The sequence below is a fragment of the Sycon ciliatum genome, chromosome 4 (assembly GCF_964019385.1).
Source record: "Sycon ciliatum chromosome 4, ocSycCili1.1, whole genome shotgun sequence".
NCBI classification, from domain to species: Eukaryota; Metazoa; Porifera; class Calcarea; order Leucosolenida; family Sycettidae; genus Sycon; species Sycon ciliatum.
In genome coordinates this window covers 13,334,377-13,357,904 of record NC_088646.1, presented here as the reverse complement: position 1 = coordinate 13,357,904, position 23,528 = coordinate 13,334,377, and the positions used below count along the sequence as shown (strand labels likewise).

At 46.4% G+C, this 23,528-nt stretch overlaps 1 protein-coding gene across 2 annotated transcripts in view; it reads right to left on the bottom strand.

Moving 5' to 3' along the window:
- LOC135814584 (uncharacterized) overlaps window positions 1-22,782 on the bottom strand; it is a 65,023-nt gene extending 42,241 nt beyond the window's left edge. For both annotated transcript variants that reach the window (XM_065327722.1, XM_065327724.1), the window contains exons 1-16: window positions 22,416-22,782; window positions 18,113-18,184; window positions 17,572-17,646; window positions 9,637-9,794; window positions 8,820-9,229; window positions 8,037-8,111; window positions 7,020-7,130; window positions 5,273-5,359; window positions 4,791-4,892; window positions 4,326-4,412; window positions 3,802-3,837; window positions 3,538-3,678; window positions 2,920-2,994; window positions 2,092-2,154; window positions 1,589-1,732; window positions 242-358 (exon numbers count right to left, since the gene is read on the bottom strand). In XM_065327722.1, coding sequence (XP_065183794.1) covers window positions 242-358; window positions 1,589-1,732; window positions 2,092-2,154; window positions 2,920-2,994; window positions 3,538-3,678; window positions 3,802-3,837; window positions 4,326-4,412; window positions 4,791-4,892; window positions 5,273-5,359; window positions 7,020-7,130; window positions 8,037-8,111; window positions 8,820-9,229; window positions 9,637-9,794; window positions 17,572-17,646; window positions 18,113-18,184; window positions 22,416-22,624 — 1,962 coding nt within the window. In that variant the 5' untranslated portion in view covers window positions 22,625-22,782. The remainder of the gene's footprint in view (window positions 1-241; window positions 359-1,588; window positions 1,733-2,091; window positions 2,155-2,919; window positions 2,995-3,537; window positions 3,679-3,801; window positions 3,838-4,325; window positions 4,413-4,790; window positions 4,893-5,272; window positions 5,360-7,019; window positions 7,131-8,036; window positions 8,112-8,819; window positions 9,230-9,636; window positions 9,795-17,571; window positions 17,647-18,112; window positions 18,185-22,415) is intronic.
- Window positions 22,783-23,528: the final 746 nt, after the last annotated feature.

Below are 23,528 nucleotides of genomic sequence, written 5' to 3'. Positions count from 1 at the left end.
CTGTTCACTAAGACCTCACAACCACTCAAAGGCGAAGTGAGTACGCATTTGCAGCAGACCATGCAACATGTGTACAATGTATGCGTCATATGACCTTCAGGTATGACTCGCTCATCTACACCACGTCAAACAAACTATCCCGAAGGGGCTAAGGTGCTGGGGCTCCCTTGCGTTACATTACGGTACATGCAACTCAGTATTCAGTGGGTAAAATGAAATGGAGAGTGCTAGTATCCCTCACCAGGAGCTGAACTAGACTGCTTTCATCCTTCAGCTCATCATACTTGGACAGAAGAGATACATTCAGCTTCATTTGGTTGAGCGAGTGTCTCTCAAGATCAGCTGCCAGTGCATTGACCTGCAAAACAACACCGACATCATGGATTGATACAAGAGCAACACAGCCAAAAACTGCAACAAGAGCAAAGCAAAGAGTCGTCAGTTGAGCTGAACAGATAACTGATCATAATAGACACCCTTAGCAAAAAACGTTATGTTGTAACGGTATTATTGTAAGGGGAAAAATACCGTTATTTGGGTTCGACCTTAAGCAAAGTGCACGCTATTTTTAGTACGCTGTTGCCACAAGAATAAATTTTATTTCGCGCGGTACAACCATTTATGTCACCGTATACGCGATACAACGTGAAATGCGTACGGACTATGCAATAATTGGCCAAAAAACGTACCTTTCGTCACAACAATAAATCAGCCCCCATAACGTTTTTACGCTGCAGCTTCAACGCAAAATGGGTGATCAAGGTAAGAGTACCGTAAAAACTAGCGTTACCGTTGTTTGCTAAGGGTGTCTGATGCACTGTTGACCCGCCCTGTCTCAAAACTACCACCTCTAGCCGATTCTCTATCTGTGAAGCAACTTTTGCATGATTTATCATCAGAGCAATGATTTGTGCCTGTGTGCAATTTATATAATTATGTGTATGTAATTGTAGACAAGAAGCTTGGTGCGAACATATGCCTGTGGAAGAGTTCATGGAGAATGGATGAACGCCTGTACTGTGCGGCATGCAATATGGGAAGAAGGGCACTTCACACTTGACCGCATCCGAATGATACACCGTGTCATAGTGTTGTAATAAGCCTCAATGTACCAGACTGTCTTGATCTCTTTCCCATGCCCTGCAGTAAAGCCAACTGGTAGGTGAGTGAGTTGGCATGGACAGACCGGGGATTACCAGTACTTGTTCTCAGGAAGTATGCACACTAGCATGTATATCCAACACTCCTGTACTCCTGCACTCCTGCACTACTGCAAGTGTGTTCTGCAGGTCATCCAGCACAGCTCATTTTAACCAGATCTGCCTATTCTGTTTCGTGCATCTTGTCTTATCTCTCGGTAGGTTCTTCTTGTTGTCATTGTCCTTAATTTCGTGAACCAGTTAACTACAGAACCAGGTCTCTCCTCGACAAGTTGTCACGGCAGCTGCTGGCCAGCTATCTGCGGCTGTGTGTGTCTATGTGTGTGTGTGTGTGTGTGTGTGTGTGTGTGTGTGTGTGTGTGCGTATGCTCGCGCGCGCGCGCGCGCGTGTGTGTGTGTGTCCTTCACGACAACTGTAGAGGAATTACCTTCGCATTGAGGCTACCTGAGCTTCGCTGGATTACGGTCAATTGACCCTGGAAAGATCTAATTCTTGCTAGTATACGACCATCGACTTGGGCAAGTTGAGAGACAGTGAGCCCCTCATTACTGGCAGCAGCATTGTTAGAAGGCTGTAAAAGCATACAAACAGTAGCAGTGAGGTTTTTGAATGTCACATGATTCAATAATTCAACTACTGCACTCAAATATATCACTATCATTGTGAGCCGCTGTGAATATAACTGCGCTGATCCAACACCAATTATTGATAGCAGGCAGGACAGGTATAACTGAGAACATAATATTATTTCTAAGCTTTAGCCATCTATAATGCAATACCCAGGCCTTCATGACACACACATGAGGTGGCTGCATGACTGGAACATACATGCATGGCTCCAACAGTGTTGAAAGCTTGATGGCTACGTGGGTAACCATTGAAACTGCACTCCGCAGAACTAAGAAATATCACTTCAGTAAGCTTGCTTACCGTCGTCTCACTCATTTGCACTTGAGGTCTTGTTGAGTTTAGTCGTTCCTCAACCGAATTGACCTTAATGTACATACACACACGCCATATCAAACTGTATATTCCTGGACTATTTCCGCTGACCACACCCTTGAAGACCTGGAAAGTTGAAACAGTCCCTCATTCATTAGGCCATTTGAAAAATTAAAACATCCTCATGCACAAGCACTAACTATCAACCCTTCAGAGAATAGCATCGCTACCCACAAGCTCCCCTCGTCTTTGTGGTCCACTTCACAACAATAACACACACAGAAGTCTCTGCTGTGAGCACGGTGGCTCGGCAATGGCGAAGTACTGCACCAACGAAAAGCCACTGCGAAGTGACAGGAATGCGGTCCAGCACAACATTTTTGCGGACGCAAAAAGTTGTGGGGAAATCCCAAAATCGGTGCGATTTTGCATGAGCCCAAATGTTCAGGTTACCCACAAAGACACAAGCTTTCCAACTCTCTTTGGCCGTTGGAAAGCGTACCGTAATGGCCTACCGTACACTCTATTCTGCAGGATTGGAATGTACACATGATAAGGACCTTTCTAAAACACGGCGGATGCGGAAAACTCGGCTTCCAGCCGAGTCTCACGCAAACCGTGAAATTTATTTATTTATTTTTAAAACACGGAAACAGCACTGATACGTATAGTGCTAAGTGACAGAAACAAGATGAAGAATGGAGGAGTAACAGGCATTGCCATGCAGTACAAGAATGGAGGAGTAACAGGCATCGCCATGCATTACAAATGACACAAATAGGGCATCACCAGACAACCTTACTGTGCTAAACTTACTGTGCTCCTGAGAGAAGTCAGTTCATTAGACCAAGACAGCAAATCTTGTACAACAGTGATGAAGGACTGCTGAGTCTGATATTGCAGTGAGCACCAGCAACAACAACAACAACAACAACACACACACACACACACACACACACACACACACGCACAAAACACATCAGTGAGCACAATCCTCACTGACCGTACACATCAAAATGATAGTGAACACACACAATACTGTAAGATCTGCAGCAGTGTCTGCTCTAGGATTTCAAACCAACCGGGTACACGTGTACCTGGCACACCTCTTGCAATCGAGTCAGTCCCGGGTACATGTTCATTCAAGTCCGGCCATGATTGTACATCAAGGAGTCTTAGGACTTCCTGATTGAGTCCCAACCGGGTCACAAGCGACCCGGTGTTCTTTTTCCAAGCGGGTCCACGTACCCCTTCCCCCAACCAGGTCGCTGGCCCGGCTGACCCGGCTCTGGAGCACACACCGATGCAGATCAAGCTTACACACACAAGCCAGTATTACATCCCAGATCAAGTTCAATCACATGTAGGCTGTTACTAATTATTTGCACATGTAAATTCAATATCATACGTGTGTGATGATACAAGACTAATTACCTCCTTTTCTTGCTCAATAACTTCTTGCTGGACTTGACTGACTGCCTCTGTCAATGGCTGCAGTCTTGTACTCACAAGGCGACTTAACTCCTCTTGCTGACCTGCCGTCAACGAATCAGACATTCTCTCCAGCGTGGCCACCTGGGCAATAGAGAATGTAGAAACTCATTTTCGAAATCCATGATAGCCAAATCCCAAGCCTCATCAATGTTTACAGTATTTTCTGCTGCTACAGATATAATAGTGTTAGGATAGATTGCTTACACGGCCTGTAAGGTTCTGAACCGATCGTTCCGCTCCCTACAGAAGAAAAGGGGATAATAATAACAATACAGCAGATTACAATGCCATCCATATCACTTATAGTTATACCATGTGCATTACCCTCCTGAACAAGGTTGGATCCACCTTCAAGCAAGCCGCTGAGGCTCTAGGGACGGATCGTTTCCTTAAGTTGCACTACATTTGCTGAGCTTTTTTTCAGTTTCCAATCACATCCTGGTTCCAATCACATCCTGGTTCCAATCACATCCTGGTTGATTTCAAACCCTACTTTAAAAAGCAGGGTTGGATGTTGCAAAGACTCTGCTTACTACACCATGAATACATTTTAAACGTCTTTGTGCTCCGTCCGTACAACACAGCAACAACGCAGCAAACAACAAGAGAGTTGCATAGCCAGTGGCTGGCAATGGCTGGCAATGGCGAAGTAGCAAAGTGTTATGGTCACAAGTTATCAGGTGTTTGTTTGCTGCACAAACATCCTATATAAAGTGGCATGGATGTACCTGGGCTTGATTAGAAACCACCTGCAACAACCGGCGCACTTCACTGCTTTGCCTTGCATTCAAACCTGCCCTTGACAACCTTCGCACCTGAACACAAGACAAGAAACAAACAAAAACTGTTACAACTTGCATACATACATCGGTAATCAAATCTCCCGTCAGGATTCACTAAACTTGCGTTCCTCAATTCACGAATAGGTCAGACATGTGATGCAATGGAACTCACATGCCTGACCTGGATAAGACTAAGCAATACTGACATTGGCCATGGAAACTGCAGTGGGCTATCATCCCTAGAACTATCAAATATTGGACGAAAAAATGCTACACCATGTTGGACACCATTGTGAATAATGTACATGTACGCCTGCCACTGATAAGACCGAAAGGAAAAGAAAAGGAAATAGAGCAATATAATATTTCAATGTAAAAAGAACCAGGTGGAAAGCAGTGCCCATGCCTCACCTCTAGTTCAAGGTTAGATAACTGTGTTTCGATAGCACTGCCTGCTGTTTGGCCAGCTGTGCGGGGTTCATCCGGCATTGAGCTTGTTTCCTGACCTTCAGCCTGTAATGTACATATAGCATAGTGGTGCAGTGTGTAATGTAGCATCGCATGTACCAGTGCAATGTCACGCATGCGTCTCTATTATCCGACTTGGTAGGGCATGTGCACCCCACAGTCACAACTCGTCTGAACACCATAGGCAACCAAAGAAGTGTGCAACAGAGCACGGTAATGCCTTGCTGCAGGTATTCTGTGAATACGCGTAGGTGTGACATCTACATCATGACCAGTGCGGTTGCGTTGCTACTGAAAAATCAAGGAATGACACCCATCAATTTGATACTGACAGCAACAAATACAGCATCGTTAGGAGCACAGCAGTGTCACATGACCCATAGAGGTCTAACTGTACACAACAAAAAATTCTTCCATTGACCTACCATATTTAGCGGGGACTCATCGTCATCTTCTTCAGCCATGGCAGAACTCATGACATACTCCCGGAGACTCTCTTGATGCTGAGCCAACTATCCGTATCACACACACACCAGGAAAAACAAAGCAATCTCTATCTTTCTAGGACTACAAAAAGACATTACCTGCAGCAATGAACTGGACCTCATTCGTGCACTTTTAAAATAATCTAGAGGAATATAGTCGGCAATGTTTTGGTTCGGGGGGGGGGGGGGGAGGGGGTGCACAGATATTACGGATGATAACATAGAACCAACACACTTTGTCCTATGTTGAATCTTGTTTGCTTTGCTTAGCACTGTTTTCTTATGCCCGCATTCCCGGCATGAATAGTACACAGAATTGCTATCGGTATTATCAAGTAATAGAAGTATTAACAACATACTTTAGTCCCTGCACCCGTAAACATGCAAGCACCTCCAAGTGCACCCGCACGCCCAGCTTGGGCACTCGTGCACCCACGCAGACAGACACAAGCGCACACATGCACGCACACGCCACTGGCGTACCCATGCTCTGACACGCAGACACCCGCACAACGTACCACTCACTATAGCGTGCACAAACATACAATAGACACATTGGGTTGGGGGTTGCCATGATTTCTTTTGGACAATTCAAATATTCAAGAATATGCTCTTTGATAATAATTGATTGAGTAAAGATGCATGCCTGAAACTAGCATCCGCCCGCCAAGGGCGCACAAATGGCCACCGCGGCCCGCAACTGCCCGCCGGGGGCTAAACTAGCCTACTGCCCACCGAGGACGCACAAACAGCCGCCGCGGCCAGCAAACCGCCCGCCGAGGGCTAAACTTGCATATTGCCCACCGAGGGCGCTCAAATGGCCGCCACGGCCAGCAAACCGCCCGTCGAGGGCTAAACCATCGAGGGTGCGCAAATTGCCACCGCGGCCAGCAAACTGCCCACCGTGGGCCGATATCATCTTGCCCGCCGAGGGCACACAAACGGCCACCGCGGCCAGCCAATAGATGGTATGCCAAATAACGTGCAACTTGACTTGAGAGGGCATCGCACACAAGTTGCATACAAATTATACTACAATGTGTACACGGTAGGCCCTGAGCTCTGCAGGAATACAAGTCACAGGTACCCGTACAACTTTGAACTTCGTAAGCAACTACTCTGCAATGCCCTCCCAAGTCTAGTTGCGCGTTATTTGGCATATTATCTATTGCCCACCGAGGGCTCACACGACTGCCTGGCATCAGGCGTCACAACATACAGACATAATAGGAGGCCCGTTTCCCCCCCCCCCCCCCCAACCGGAGAAACAAAGTGCCACTTCAAAAGGGGTGGGAGGGAGGGAAAAACTTTGAGTTGACACAGAAACTGCAACCGCAAAGAACGCTCCTTCGCACAAAGACAGCTCAGCAAAACACGTCTCCAAATAATTAGACGCCGCATCCAGGATTGTCCATAAAATTTTGCCAGGCCACACGCTGCGCACGCGGCTTAGTCACGAGGTGGTTATGTGGCACGCACTCGCAGCACTCCACCACCAGCATGCGTGTGCATGGGCTAACTAGGCTTTGCTGCGCAAAGCCCACATATTGGAGTACTGCCAATGACAGAGCAGCACGTACCCTTATCCATAAGCAACACTAAGTTGTCATTGAAGGATACCAATATCTGTACACATAGGACCTGCCTCCTCTCACCAATATCTGTACACATAGGACCTGCCTCTCACCTCTGCAATCCTATTGGTTAGTGGCTGAACCAGTTTACTGGCAGCAGCTGCTGCTAGCTCCTCAATTCTTGCCTCTTGGGTAATGCTAAACTGCATGTCCACCGGTGGTGTCTGCAAGAAAAGGGGTGAAAATGTTGGCTTAGCTCGGGTCAATTATTGTAGGCATTTCCAACAGACCACATATACATAACAACATGGATATCTGGTAGCCTGCGCACTATCAGGTATGTGCATTGTAGTCATGCATTGCATTCTGCACAGTGCAACAATCTATTGCTGCACCGGGAAAGTTTACGGGTGACTCCTGACCTTCTCTCTTTCTTCCTATTTTCTCTCTCTCGCCCTCTCTCTCTCTTTTACACACACACACGTGCGCGCGCACGCACACATGTGCACTCACACAACAAATGTATTACCTCCCGGCTCTTGGCACCGACTTTGGAAGCAGGAGCATACAAGACACAGACTAGTTGTTTACAAGTCATTTCAAGTGAATTAAGGTTTACCAGCCACCAGGCACAGCCAATTCCACCAAAGTCAAGGACTAGCAAAGACAAATGTTCACTGGAGGCAAACTCTCAACAAGGTGTGTAATTTACTAAAGGAAAGTCATTACTAGTATGTCTCTTGCAAGCTGCCTCTACTGGAACCGGAGACTTATTTAACAATGCGAAAGCTGGTTCTGGTTAAAATGAAGCTACCTTTTGAAATGAGAACCTTACAAGCTTGAAATGGACCTAAATTCACACCTCGGTACAAGTAATGCTACGCTTGTTACACTAAAACTAGCAGGTCGGCGATGATCACACCTTGTGCTAGAAACAAGACACCCTATGCAGTGAGAGGAGCTAATACAGAACTTCTCACTCATCCTTCGCAGCCTCATGTTTTAGCTTGTGTGCCTGTAGACTACTCGCCTACAGGCTGCCACAAACTAGTCACCTTTTCAAAAGCATGTATCACCAGGTGACCTGACTTCAGTCTGAGGTCAGATCCACTAAGTTGTGTTTGACTTACAGGTGAGGGAGTCTGCTGGTTTAGGGTTGATAACTGTGCTTCCAGCTCTGTGATCCTATCGAAGGCTGCGTGTAACTGCACAATGATCACAAACAGGTGTAACAAAGAATAATCGAATCGATGGAGGCTGTCCACGAAGACAGTGATATACACCACATCCACTAGGAGAAGCCTCCACTAAATATAGGATCTCCAATGTGCGTTCGGGCCTGATTGGAAATTTTTATTTCCATTGCTATCAGGTTCGTCCTCATTTCCTCTGTGCTGCGCTGACGAGTCCACAAAGGACGAAACAGTTCTGTCCGCAGATTGAGGATCTCCAATGCTATACTCAACGACTGTCTTCTGCAGTGTTTGGTGGAAGTTTATATATTTAGCAAGCATACTTGCCAACCCCTGGCAAACAGTTTCCTTGACACCGATGAGGATTTTCCTTGATTTTGCCCATTTTTCCTTGATCTGCACAAGCATTCGCAAATAGTTCAGAATGTACGACAAAAAATTACTTGTTTAAGCGTAACTGTTCTTGCTCGCTAGCTAAAGCTTCTTTGTGGGCACAGCACTTGTAGCTGCTAATGCTATGCTCGTGAGCGTGGAAAAACCGAAAATCATTTCGAAAATCCGTTAGATGTTATAACTTTTCCGGTATGCCGGGACGAAAGCGAGTTTTCCTTGATTTCCCCGGAAAATCCGGTAGGGTTGGCAAGTATGAGCAAGAGAAGCTAATACAACACATGGTTAGCTCATACTATGGTCACTATGAACTAATATAAACACATTTACCTGGTTTTTCAAAGCATCCACTCCGCCGGCGATACGATGTATAGTCAGTACTTCATTGTCGGTTCCAGCAGAATCCACTTCAGATTCTACATTTGTAATTTCTCCAGCAAAAGGACCAGGTGAACTGGCCTCCATCAGCACTATCAATCTCACAGACTGGCTGAGCTCTGAAACAGGATTAGCCGCTGTGCATGTGTACACACCGCTGTCACTCGCCTGGACATTGTCAATGCGTAAGTGGTGATTGTTCTTGAGAGACACACCTTCACGCTGTCTGACAGGCTGCCCATCATGCTCCCATGTCGTGTGTACAGCTGGTTGTCCGTGAGCAGAACATGGGATTTTTACAGTATCACCCACTGCTGCCCGAACTATATCTGGTTCGGCACGATGACGCCAAGATGGAGAAGCTGTCAACAAGCAGAAAACGCACAGGGATATTTCTTTCCAAACAGTACAATACGACATGAATGCAGGTTGGCCAATCGACATCCATTTTTTGTACTTTTAGATCTAAACTTCCGTACTGTCGAGTGTGTGTGTGTGTGTGTGTGTGTGTGTGTGTGTGTGTGTGTGTGCGCGCGCGTGCAGAGAGAGAGAGAGAGTGTGTGTGTGTGTGAGTGAGAGAGAGAGAGAGAGAGAGAGAGAGAGAGAGAGAGAGAGAGAGAGAGAGAGAGAGAGAGAGGGGAGAGAGTGAGTGAGGGAGAGAGAGAGAGAGAGAGAGAGAGAGAGAGAGAGAGAGAGAGAGAGAGAGAGAGAGTGAGTGAGAGACAGAGACAGAGATAAAGAGAGAGAGAGAGAGAGAGAGATCACTTACAGCAGCCTATCTGCTCCACAGTCAATGTCTTCAGTTGTTGGGGTGTTCCCTCGCGCGTACATGCCAAAGATACTGATGTTCCAGGGCGACGTGACAAGGCATGCAGAAAGCTGATGGAGTGCGTGCAGTGACATTGTACTGCGGATTGGCCAAGGTCACTGTACAAATGGAGCAAACAAAACATAACAGTGTGCATGTCACACAATGCATTACCATTGGTTAGATTATAAGTTCAAAGCAGCGCACGAAGCAGCCCTGTCAACAGGTCTGTGGGATACATCCCGTTGGATTGGCTTTCACATCCTGAGCTTGAAAATATTGCCCTGAATCAATGTACTTGGAAATATTCCCTCTAAACATGACAGTACCATGGCCGGGAAAGAATGCTTATAGCGTGACATTAAAACTTGAGAATTTGAGCTAAAAAACACATTATCACGATTTAAGTGAGAAGCAGCTGTGAATACACAGCCAAGGTACTGACTCAACTAATCCCCCCTGCCCTGATAGACACACATACAAATTATTCTCGAGCTCTACAGCAACCGAGATGCCCGTATGGCAGCATCAGAAGTGGTCTAAGACCCCATCGCTGCAGCTTTAATTCTTTGCTATCACAAAGCAGCATAAAAAGTTAACTTGAGCACATCACCAGCTCTACATATGTATCTACATTACACACACTTGAGAGGGATATCTACATTACACACACTTGAGAGGGATATCTACATTACACACACTTGAGAGGGATATCTACATTACACACACTTGAGAGGGATATCTACATTACACACACTTGAGAGGGATATCTACATTACACACACTTGAGAGGGATATCTACATTACACACACTTGAGAGGGATATCTACATTACACACACTTGAGAGGGATATCTACATTACACACACTTGAGAGGGATATCTACATTACACACACTTGAGAGGGATATCTACATTACACACACTTGAGAGGGATGTCTACATTACACACACTTGAGAGGGATATCTACATTACACACACTTGAGAGGGATATCTACATTACACACACTTGAGAGGGATATCTACATTACACACACTTGAGAGGGATATCTACATTACACACACTTGAGAGGGATGTCTACATTACACACACTTGAGAGGGATATCTACATTACACACACTTGAGAGGGATATCTACATTACACACACTTGAGAGGGATATCTACATTACACACACTTGAGAGGGATATCTACATTACACACACTTGAGAGGGATATCTACATTACACACACTTGAGAGGGATATCTACATTACACACACTTGAGAGGGATATCTACATTACACACACTTGAGAGGGATGTCTACATTACACACACTTGAGAGGGATATCTACATTACACACACTTGAGAGGGATATCTACATTACACACACTTGAGAGGGATATCTACATTACACACACTTGAGAGGGATATCTACATTACACACACTTGAGAGGGATATCTACATTACACACACTTGAGAGGGATATCTACATTACACACACTTGAGAGGGATATTGGAAAGGCTTCCTGTCTGAAGCCTTTCCATACTGGTACTCGATGTTCCAGTTTTGTGACACGAGAATGGCACGAGAATTAGTGTACCGCTGAGTGTACCGCTATACACGTGGTCGACACGTAGTCGACACGTTGTTGATACTTTTGTGACACGTACGTGACCCCGTCAACGGTCTGCTTTGTGCCAATGCCACTCGGTAAACGCCGATGTCGCGTACGACAAAGACGACTATCCCGTACGCGAAATAGTTGAGAACTGCATGACGTGGACCTGACGGCAAGGACAACTGCGAGGAGGCCCCTTTCGGTACCCCTGACGGGAAGGAGAACTGCAGAAGTCGACGAAGTCGAAGGAGGAGGCCCCTTTTCCGTACCCCATATTGCAAAGTGCCATTGATGGATACCTTTTGCACCTGGAACGACCCCTTAAACGCTGTCGCGGCGACTATCCCGTACGCGAAATAGTTGAGAACTGCTGACGTGGACCTTTTGCACCTGGAACGGCCCCGTAAACGCTGCCGTGTCGGCGGAGTGAATGTGCAGGGTACTAGGGTGAAAAGAATTGCTGCAAAGACGTCCCCTCTACTAGGCTCTAGGCCTTTGCCTTTGGAGACATCGTCGGCGAACTGAATGCGCAGGGCGAAAAGAATTGCTGCAAAGACGTCCGCTCTAGGCCTTTGCCTTTGGAGACATCGTGGGAACTCCTTCCGGTACTATACAAACTGCTGACGTGGCCGTGGACATGTACATGGAGAGTCATGGTGGGACTTCATGTACATGGATACATGCCCGTAACATGGTGGGAATTCCTTCCGGCACCCCCGTACCGCAAAGCCAACGGTGGGGAAGGAGAAGTGCAGACGTGCAGGAAGACGAACGAGGAGGAACCAGGACGAGCGAGCAATGGCAGGACTAGCTGGACCGTAAGTAATAGCTGAATTGTGCATGACAACTTGACATCCATGCGGCACTCGCCACTTGCCACTGCATATTTCTTGTCCACTAACAATGTCTCTCCTCTGCCCCCTGTGTGTCCACGGCCCTGTTTCTGAATTGGCCCGATGAATCGAATGTCTTCCGCAACTGGAACGGCCCCGTGAACGCTGTCGCGTCGGCGACTGAATGCGCAGGAGGGAAAATATTGCTGCGAAGACGTCTCCTCTAGACGACGGTAAGGCATCCCATTGATATGTTGCTAGTGTGTGCCAGGGTATCGCGCGATGGTGAATGAGGAATGATGAAGGGTACGGTGGGACTGTAGACCTGTTACCTTCTACTAAGGCTGTGTTTACATGAGGCGTTTCAACCCGGGTTGAGTTCGACCCGGGTCAGATTTCAACCCGCCATGTGCACAAAGTGAATGGCGCGTTTACATGACGCATTGCGCTTGACCCGGGTTGAAATTTCGCCCCGGGTTGAAACCAACCCGGGTCAAGAAAATCGTACAAACGTACTTCTGTGCGTATCTCGCGCCAGGTTTGAACAGCACTGCAGATGCAAATTTCGCGCGAACGGATTCACGTGACCATGCACGACTGTAGAAGTGGACTTTTGGCGGCATATCAGTATTTGACCCGGGTCAACTGTCTTCATGTAAACGCTCACCTCTTTTGTTTGTCGTACAGACTTTCAACCCGGGCTGAACTCGACCCGGGTTGAAATTTCTCTTGTAAACACAGCCTAACACGTTATCAGGTGGAGAGTGTCTTGTACTCACGTTATCAGGTCGAGAGCGTATTGTAGTCACTCTCTCTATTCCTGTACTTCATTACGTTTAAGGTGTACGTATAACTTCTCAAAAAATTTAATTAATGGTCTACAGTGTCGGAAGGGTACGGTGGGACTGTAGACATGTTACCTTCTAACACGTTATCAGGTGGACAGTGTCTTGTACTCACGTTATCACTATTATCAGGTCGAGAGCGTATTGTAGTCACTCTCTCTATTCCTGTACTTCATTACGTTTCAGGTGTACGTATAACTTTTCCAAAAAATTTAATGGTTGACGTCTTCAGATAGAGAGCGTATTGCACCCACTGTCTAGTCTCTGTAGTGCATTGAGATTTTGTTGATCGAACATGAAATGGATACACAGACAAAGCCAGGCCAAGTACATGGCGAGATGTCGCCAGAAGAACGTCTTCAGGTAGAGAGCGTATTGCACCCACTGTCTAGTCAATTTTGTGGATCGCACATGAAATGGATACACAGACAAAGCAGGCCAAGTACATGAGAGAGTGGACGATGTGCAGATCGACACGGCCTGCGGGTACTTCATTAAAGTTACCCGTGACATTACTAGGATAAAAGTTAATCACTGCAAAAACATTGCCAAGTATGTGAGCACTTTGGACTTGACAGAAGAGTGCACGGGCGACGTTGACAAAACATGCCGCGGTGACTGTCACTATCATGACAGCAGGGCACATCGCACGCAGCATCGCAGATCGTGTGGAATTGCGCATCATAATAATTATTGCAAAATTGCTCCTGTGCATGCAAGTGGATTTCATTGCACTTCTCAGTTTGGGAAATGCTCGATTATGACAATTCTCCGTGTGAGTGCACTAGCCCTGAACAGACATGTAGGTGAACCGTTTGTGGTGTCTCATAGCCTACCTCACGACCTTCTGCTTTCTTTCTTCATCACTTGTATCTTGCAGGTATATCATCCCGTGACGACCACATTGAAGTCTGAATTTGAAGTGTGAAGATGCTTCAGCAACCACATCGTACTTTTCCATTGCTTTCATTGTGCTTCTACTGTGCATGTGTGTAACTTGTGGGGTAAACATGTGATGACATTGTGTGCTGGCGACACGGTCAGATGTTCATGCGTCTAACGTACACCTGCATGTTATGCATTGAAAAGGGTTTGCCACTTGCGATCCTGGGACGAGTATCAGGTCCGCTTTGTCCTGTGTGGGCTGTATCAGATTGCTGTTCACTTCTCTATCTGTTGGATATGTGACTTTCTGCAAGTTTCTGGTGTATGATGGCCACGTCCTTGCTTGTCACTTTGTATGATATTACATTCTGTATTCGCTGCTTCCATGGCATGGTCTGCAAACTGCAATCCTTGGGCAAATGTCATGTTTGCTATGTTGTGCTTTGGCCGTCAGCTTGTCTACACGCTGTAGTTGAATTATTTTTGTTTCACAACTGACTTCCTCAAGTACGGTGGCCACTGCTTTGCATGGCATTATACATGAAGAATTTCCTGTTTGTGTCGTGTGCATGTGCGTATGTGTGCGTGGCCACGTGTGTGTGCCGTGTGCATACACATGTTTGTGTATCTGTGTGCGGGGTAGCGAGGCGGGGAGGGCTGGTATGTATCAGTGTGTTATTGCAGTCGCATGGCTACATACAGTACGTCGCGCGCGTGGTCATCATGTTTACCTTCGGGGTTGGGGTGGGGAGGGAACGGAAAAAGAGCTGAAATTATCCATATAAAAATCGCTCTGTGAGCGGTTCTGAAAAACCTTTACTGGTACTGCCCTGTCGTAAAAGTAAGAAATTAGAACTGGCCCATTGTCCCCCCAAATGCGAACTGATCCACCTAAATCGCGAATGACGGGACCCGAACGCACCAGTAGCACGAGGTTCCTACCTGTGGATGCAGATGGGGACGTTGGTCCGGACCATAGGCCATGTACTGTACTAGCGGTAGGCTTCCCTTTCAAAATAATAAATTCTACTACTACTACTGGTGTTACCCTATGATCCGTGATCCTGTGCCCTCCCGACCTCGTGCTACTGGTGCGTTCGGGTCCCGTCATTCGCGATTTAGGTGGATCAGTTCGCATTTGGGGGGACAATGGGCCAGTTCTAATTTCTTACTTTTACGACAGGGCAGTACCAGTAAAGGTTTTTCAGAACCGCTCACAGAGCGATTTTTATATGGATAATCTACATTACACACACTTGAGAGGGATATCTACATTACACACACTTGAGAGGGATATCTACATTACACACACTTGAGAGGGATATCTACATTACACACACGTGAGAGGGATATCTACATTACACACACTTGAGAGGGATATCTACATTACACACACTTGAGAGGGATATCTACATTACACACACGTGAGAGGGATATCTACATTACACACACTTGAGAGGGATATCTACATTACACACACTTGAGAGGGATATCTACATTACACACACTTGAGAGGGATATCTACATTACACACACTTGAGAGGGATATCTACATTACACACACGTGAGAGGGATATCTACATTACACACACGTGAGAGGGATATCTACATTACACACACTTGAGAGGGATATCTACATTACACACACTTGAGAGGGATGAAAAGCGTTTCTTCTGTAACTCTGAGTTTCACGGTTTTAACCGATCATCAGACAGCAACTGACAGCTTTTCATCCCTCTCAAGTGTGTGTACTAGGCTCTGCACCTTGGTGCATTGAGCACTCTCACGAGCAACCACAACTCCCTCCGAGTATGTATCTACACTACATGACCATGTTTTGTGATATTTCGGAATCGTTGCGATGTGCCGCATGATTAGCGTCAAAAAAGATCATTGGCAAGAGCAGAGACGGTGTACAACTCCACTCAGTTTGGCCAGCAGTCAATCATGCACAGAGGTGGAGCTCACAATTCGGAAAACTAATTTGTTGCATCCCAAGTTTTGTAAACACCAGCGTGTCACCACCATCTGTGTTGTCCAAAACCACGAGCGAAAAACCTGACCGGACGTGAAATGTAAGTTTATTATGTAAGTTTTCCATATGATGCAAAGCCCACCCTTGTGCCCCGCAAGTATCCACGCAGTGCAGGTCTTGAAAGAAGTTGTGGGTGAACATTCAAGGTGACTGGATACACCACAAGTTCCGCCCATACACATACACATACATAATCGTCAGGCGAAATCGCACGTCATAGTACATTTGAGATCAGCGGGAAGAAGATGACGACGTCTACTAATTTAGTATCTGTGCACACGAATCTGCTGTGTGTGTGACTCGGTGTGTCAGCTATGATATCATCTTCTGTGGTTCCATGCCTAGCATGTACGTCTGAACCATCCTGCAAAGTTTGAATGACGTAGGTTGAGCGATCGCTCCGCGAAACATACTTTTTGAAATTCTCTTCATAGTATATCTTCCACCATTGAAATTTCGAATTTCTTCAAAAAAAGTGCTGAGAGGGGTGGCTTGCAACCTCGATATGGCTTGTTCCAGGCATGCTTTGGAGCCATCTTCTGTTGAAGTAGTGGCGGGGATCTGCCCTGCAACTGCTACAACAAAAAATGATTCGATCTGAGAAAGGGTGAGACCGCGAATCTCGGTTGAATATTGAGTATTTCAAGCCTTTTCACGACGAAGATGGAGTTCTTTTTGGAGATGGACGTCGCGGCAAAGGACATGGTGTCCGAATTCTGGCGTCTGGTGAAGCCAGGGATCATTTGTCCAGTCAGGTCGGCAGCCTAAGCGTCGGTAAGCTTGTGTTTGGATCCCGTTCTGCTCGATGTGGTAGATCACAAACAATTTGATATCGCACAAATTGATCTCAGCATCGTGCGTACGGTATTTTATATTCAGAAAATCCCAAAGTGTCTTTGTGTGGCCGTCCTATGCCACGAGAAACTCCAATCAGGCTCCTATGTCCTCTGCCTTCATGATTGAATGTCCACTTCATTTGAACAACGAACACAACAATCGAGGACGGCTTTGCAATGAAAAATACAGCTATACTGGAGCTGAAAAAAAGAAGAAAAAAACGTGCTCAGGATGAGACTCGAGTACACGCATACTCTCCCCGCAGGTGAAACGCAAATTTTTGTGAAAAATGCGTGTCGCCGACTGACCAGTAATTTCGCCTGACATATACACATACACATGCAAATTCATTCACCGTATTAAGCTTCAACTTGCTCCTCCTCATGCACTTGCGCATTTAAGCTGGTTCAATAATAGCTCGCGTACTAGATGTTCTCTCCATTTCCCACTTGCCAGGTCATCGATCCTTTTAAAATCCCCTCTGTTCAAGTCCTATTCTCATTGGTCTCGGCTTCCGCAGGAGGTAAAGTCTCGTGACACCTTCGCTGCATTTTGTTCCATTCTGCCCGCGCCTAAGTTGAATTGAATTGAATTCGTTGTTTTCCATTGCTAGCCTAATCTTCATACTGCTCTCTCCAGGTTCCTATAGTACTCCTTTTGTTTTGTTTTCTTTTCTCTTTTTCTTCTCCTCCTTTTTCTCAGTTGTCCCCACCATGGCTGGTTAAAATCGCCCGCATCACATGCTTATTGGCACTATGTCATCGTGATTGTGAAATAATAATAATAATAATACACATACTTAGGCCAAAGGAGACCAAGCTTCAGTAATCCTTCAGGATACCACACTGGTGTACTTACACGTTTTGAAGCAGGTTCAGGTTGCCAAACACACCTTCATCAGCAATTGCTTCCACATTTCCACCAGATATTGACCTACGAGACAGGCAACAACAGCATCATGTACAATGTCATGTTTACTATGATAATTTGTAAGCTCCAGAACAGTCTTATGTTAATGAATGCACTTGACCAACCTCCTACAGTCCTAGTCAGCTATGCAGTACATGTCAGTGCCCCTAACAGCTAAGTAGTCCTGATCAAATCCAGAATGAAGATGGTGAGGGTTCTTTGGTGGCAGTTGAACTGTCATGCAGAAATGGAGCCTAACAGCAGCAAACTGTATTTCATTGTGAGAACTCCATGATTACGTTCACTGTGGTCTTCCCCCCCCCCCCCCCCCACCACCACCCGGCACTGCTCATTACGATACTGTATAACGCAGTGCTTATGCACCACTGTTCATTGCTATACCGGTGGGGGAAATTCTCAAGTTCTGCTTCTGGATGTGCACATGCCGTGATTGAAATAAATAAGAGATGTGTGCAAGAGGAAATCTTACAAATGCTTCAAGTTGGGAATTGACTGAAACATTCCGGCAGATAGAGTTGAGACTTCATTGCTTGTGATAGTCCTTTGTGCAGAAATAAACACACACACATGCACACACACATGTACACACACACACACACACACACACACACACACACACACACACACACACACACACACACACACACACACACACACACACACACACACACACATGCAAACACGCAAACACACACACACATAATATGTGCTTGTGTTCATATATTATTACGAACACAAGCATGATTGCATGTGTTCACTGGCAGAAACATGTGTCTCCCAAGGAGATGGGAGATATGTTCAAAAGGAACAAATACCGTATTTTCCTAAGTATAAGCCGCATCCCCCATTTTTTGCCACGAAATACGTACATCTGCCCTATTTATCACCGTTAATTTGATCATCGGAGTATAAGCCGCAACCCAAGTGTTTTGGGAGAATTTTGAGTGTTCAAAATGTGGCTTATACTCCGGAAAATACGGTACACACATGTGCACAAATTCGCTCACAAGCAGAAACCGGTAACATGGGTTCGTTCCCCTCCCCCCCCAGGGAAGAACGATTCCAAAAGAACATTATACACACACACACACACACACACACACACACACACACACACACACAAGGGCTTGGTTAGGTAAAAATCACGATGCACCGATTATGTATTCCCCGCGTATTTCCAACGACAATATCTATGTAAATCTGCTCTCCTTCAGCACTAACACCTTGTTGCATTATTGCAACAGGACTAAGGATGAATGCCCATGCACACTCTCTCAGTCCAACACAACCATCACACTCCGGTAGGAATTACAAACTATACTTGATAAAGACAGGAGAAGTGGAGAACACAGGGAACAGAGTAGGCATGTAAACAGCACAGGCACGCAACAGTTACCGCTGGTTCATACGAGGTGCATGTGCGTACTTGAAGGTGTGAAATAGGAAGCGGGGTCAAATTACATATGGGTGCATTATGCCAAATATATAGGCACAGGTACCGTATTTTACTGGTTGTAAGTCGAGCCCGGTTATAGGTCGACCCCCGTATCCGGAGGTCTCAATTCTGCGTTTTAAAGTTTTCACCCACCAAAGCACTAACCACGCCCTGCTACGAACACATCAACAAATCATGTAAACATTCCTTATTGGAGGGTAAAACGTCCCAATCCTTGAAAAAGGCCAATAAACTGGCAAACATGTGTACACATGGTGCACTCATGCATGCAGGGCGGGTCATTTTGTGTAAGATTCTGATAATTCCCGGTTATAAGTCGAATCCCGGTTGTAAGTCTACCCCCACCCTTTCTCCTTCTATTTTTAGTCGTAAAAGGTCGACTTACAACCGGAAAAATACGGTATAGGTGACTGTGCACACTGACTACACACCTCTCCTTCAGCACTAACACCTCTCCTTCAGCACTAACACCCCCCCCCCCCCCACACACACACACACACCACCACCACCACCACAACCATCACCAGACACATTCATTCTTCCATAATCTGTGATACATACAATATGTACATATCACCTGGCACATACTTGATGTGTATGGGTCATAGAATAAAAAAAATCACGGTTCGCGTGAGACTCCGTTGAAGCCGAGTTTTCCGCATCCGCAGGACCCCACCACCCTTTCTGGATCAAGGCGCATATGCAGCTCCTAAAGCGGTGGGAGGTGAGTAGATCAGTCAGACCCACCACAAAGTGGCAAAGACCGAAAATCGCCATAGCCATAAGATAAGTAGCACACAGCCTCCTACATCAACTAATTACTTACTAGATCAGCATTAAGAACTGCAGCATTGGGCATTATGAAGTATGTACTTCGGAGTACATGTAGCACTACAGTAAAGTATGTATTGTAATGTAAAATAAAAATCATCCAACAACATGTACATGTACATGTATGTCAACTAAATACTTGTCAAGAGTACACCTAGTGATACTGGCTACACCTGCAAACCTGACACACACACACACACACATGTACGTGTACATGTACATCATCTTAGGCTATGGCCAGCAAGGCAGCATACCTACATACCAATATGACAAAGTGCTGTCAAGCCAATACTGGCAATGGCCTGGGATGCATGCATGTCTGAATGACCATGATGACCACAGACACAGGCACCTGACCAAAAAATGAATATTATTATAATTATTATTACCATATTACTGTTATGTAGCTGTACACCATTTTGCACAGCGCCCCTAGCCCCCCCCCCCCTAGGCCCTCTGCAGGAATACATTGCATACTGAGTAGCTGCCAAGTACAGTGTACAAGTGTCCCACATCCCTAACAATCTCATCAGCTTGACCACACTACCACTACTCGTACTACAGTACTTCGAAAATGTCAGTAGTAGTAGTAGTAGTGGTAGTAGTGGCATTCACAGGTGACACATAACAGCAGGGCTTCATCATTCCAGATCAATCTTTATACTGTGACCCGGATAGGAGAGTAACAGACTTGATATACCAGATGAGTACAGGCAGTAGGTGTCAGCTACACTCACTCATCAAACTCCAGGGGATCTGCAATCCCAACTATAAAATACCAGTGTGACCACCACGGCCTGGTATGGTGCAATGTGCCATGTGGTGAAATGGCATGTCATCTGAGAGTGAGACCAAGTGCGTCACTTGGCGGGGCACTTCACACATCAATAAATCAATGCTTCCGACATAGCAGCCCCGGCAGATAGCAGTGTCCTCTTGTGTTCTATCTCAAAAGCACAAGAATGGGCTACAAATGGGATAAACTGGATACTCATGGGACATGCTCACTGCAATCCACTCTGCTGTGCATGGGCATGTTCTCTGGTGGTCCTAGTAAAAGTAGTGGTAGACGATGCTGTGACACCACCACATGTGCACACCAGGAGGCAAGGTCACACGGCTTCCAGATAAGAATGGCAAACAGTCAATACTCACACAAGACACAAGACACAGTGTGGAAAGTAGCCACCGTACATACAGGTACTGCTCTGCTCTGCTCTGCACGGTACCAGTACCAGTACCAGTACTTGTACTTGTGAACAATACACTGTAGACACTCTCCAGATTCTCCCCAGATTGTGTGATAATCTACAGAACTGAGCTTGGTCCCTCCTTTGGTCCCTCCTTTGGTCCCTCCATTTCAGAGGTGGTAGGTCTTCCTTTTCTCATCCCAAAAACCCTTTCCCTTCGGATGCCCTTCCCCTCACTATTACTTGTGGATTTGAAAGAGTACTTTCCCAGTGTGGGGGAGGGGGAGGGGAGGGCAACTGGTTCCTGGCATACTTGGCAACCAGGTACAGTAATTGCAAAAATGATTTCAATGCACGGCTAATGCAAAGCTAATAGTCCTAAGCATGCAGAGTCATGGGTAGATATACATGAACCACTCTCAATGCACACCGAGGGGCCTATGTTCCTGTTTCCTATCTTAGACTAGATCAATACACGACACAGCGCTCTCTAAATAATTACACCAGCATACTGTACCAAGTTCAAAATACCCACATCAAGGAGCTGTTGATCTCTAGTCTAGCATACACAGTTCAGTGCTGTATTATCTTGCAAGGCGGTCTGGACTCACTGGCCCACACAGGATATAGTATAGCCGTTAAATTTGGATTTAGATGGATGTAGTGATCATGTATATTCATGTAATCGCTTTCTAGAAATCCATGAGAAACCATGTCTGCCGAAAACGGTCATGCTATTATGGCCTTTGGAAGATGCAGAATGAAAGTTCCTGCAGGCAAACAAAATATTACATGTAAATCCACTATCTGAGCCTGCTGAATTTGATCACTTGCATCAATGCTTCACTCCCCCTCACCCCCCCCCCCCCCCCCCTCCCTCTCAGCAGCTTCACTCACCATCACCTCCCTCTCAGCAGCTTCACTCACCCCCACCTCCCCCCCCCCCCCCTCCCTCCCTAGGCCCTCTCAGCAGAGCTGGTGACACATTTTGTGAACCCTACATAGTAGCAAATTCCAAAATAATGAATCCCAAAATTTATAATTTTAATACCAGGAGTTGTGCCACACCGGGTAGTGCCACAATAGATGCCGTCGATTTTTTCCGCCCAACGGCACACTATCTTTCGAGTCTGACTGGTACTCGTACAGTTCTTGCTGAACAGTACTAACTTTCACTCATGCAATCATTAGCAACAAGTATTTCCGAAATCTGACAGTTAGAAGTCATAGCCACCGGCTATCGTCGCATCGAATGGTCAACAGCTTTATTACTGCTTCTCTGTGTGCTTACTTACAGGGCTTGGACGAGCGAGCCAGTGTGGTCATCAAACGTCGGTATCCTTGAAGAACAGTGGACTCGAATAGCGCCACTGCCAGGCAATACGTCCGAGGTTGATTCACTGCAGCTGCATAGTTCAGGACAAGTGTACGCTACTGCACTGTCCGAGGATATCGCAACACAAGCAACGGTCGAAAGCAATGATAACAGATCCCGGAACATCATCGCGCCTGTGCGGATGAGCAAGGCGGGTGCTGCAACTGCAAGTGTTGCGGGCACTTGTGCAACACTAACTTACTGCTGCTTGTTTGTCCACAGACTCAGTCCTCTACTCGGCAAACAACCGATTTTAGTTTTTACTGTTTACAGTTTAGTTCATCTCCGGGTCTGAAAAGTCACACACGCTTACCATGCTTACTGCGCGCTAACTGCGCCGCGGATCGATGACACACACAGTGACACTTGTCGCAGCTGTATCCGCTGTGGCGACCCGCCCGCACCGCGTGCATACCGGCGGTATGTCTGCACGATGCTCAGTAGATCTAGTCATACATGTACATGTACAGTCATACTCATAGTCATACCATACTCATAGTCATTCTACACGTATCGGAGGGGGGGGGGGAAGAGAGATCGAAGTGCCGGTATCCATGGACCATGGTATCCTGGTATCCGCAAGCGCAGAACTCCCCGGCCCCCCTGGCCTGAGGCCAGGCCCGTATGTCACGTGACTGTCGCCTTGGAGTCGACCAATGGCAGATCAAACTGGGCGGGCTGGAAAGCGCGGTCCTTCCTGCTGAGCTACCGTGCTCACAGCAGTGACTTTTGTGTGTTGTGAAAGACTGGACCACAAAGACTGGTTCTACTGCCCGTCGACGTCGTCAAGTGACGACGGGCAGGAACGGAATCCACTGGACTGAGTCTTTGAGCTTCGCTTATTTGTTTCTCGCCGCTTGTTTCGTGAATACAAGGACGATAGGAAAGAGCGACGTGACTTGTAGTAGAAAGCCAACAAGAGTTACTTGAAGAAAAGCGACTGTTTGCAACCACAACTGTCATCATGGCGCTCTAAAATTTGGATTTGGAAGTTGGACATGCAGGAGAAAATCCTTGGTTGGACGATATTGGC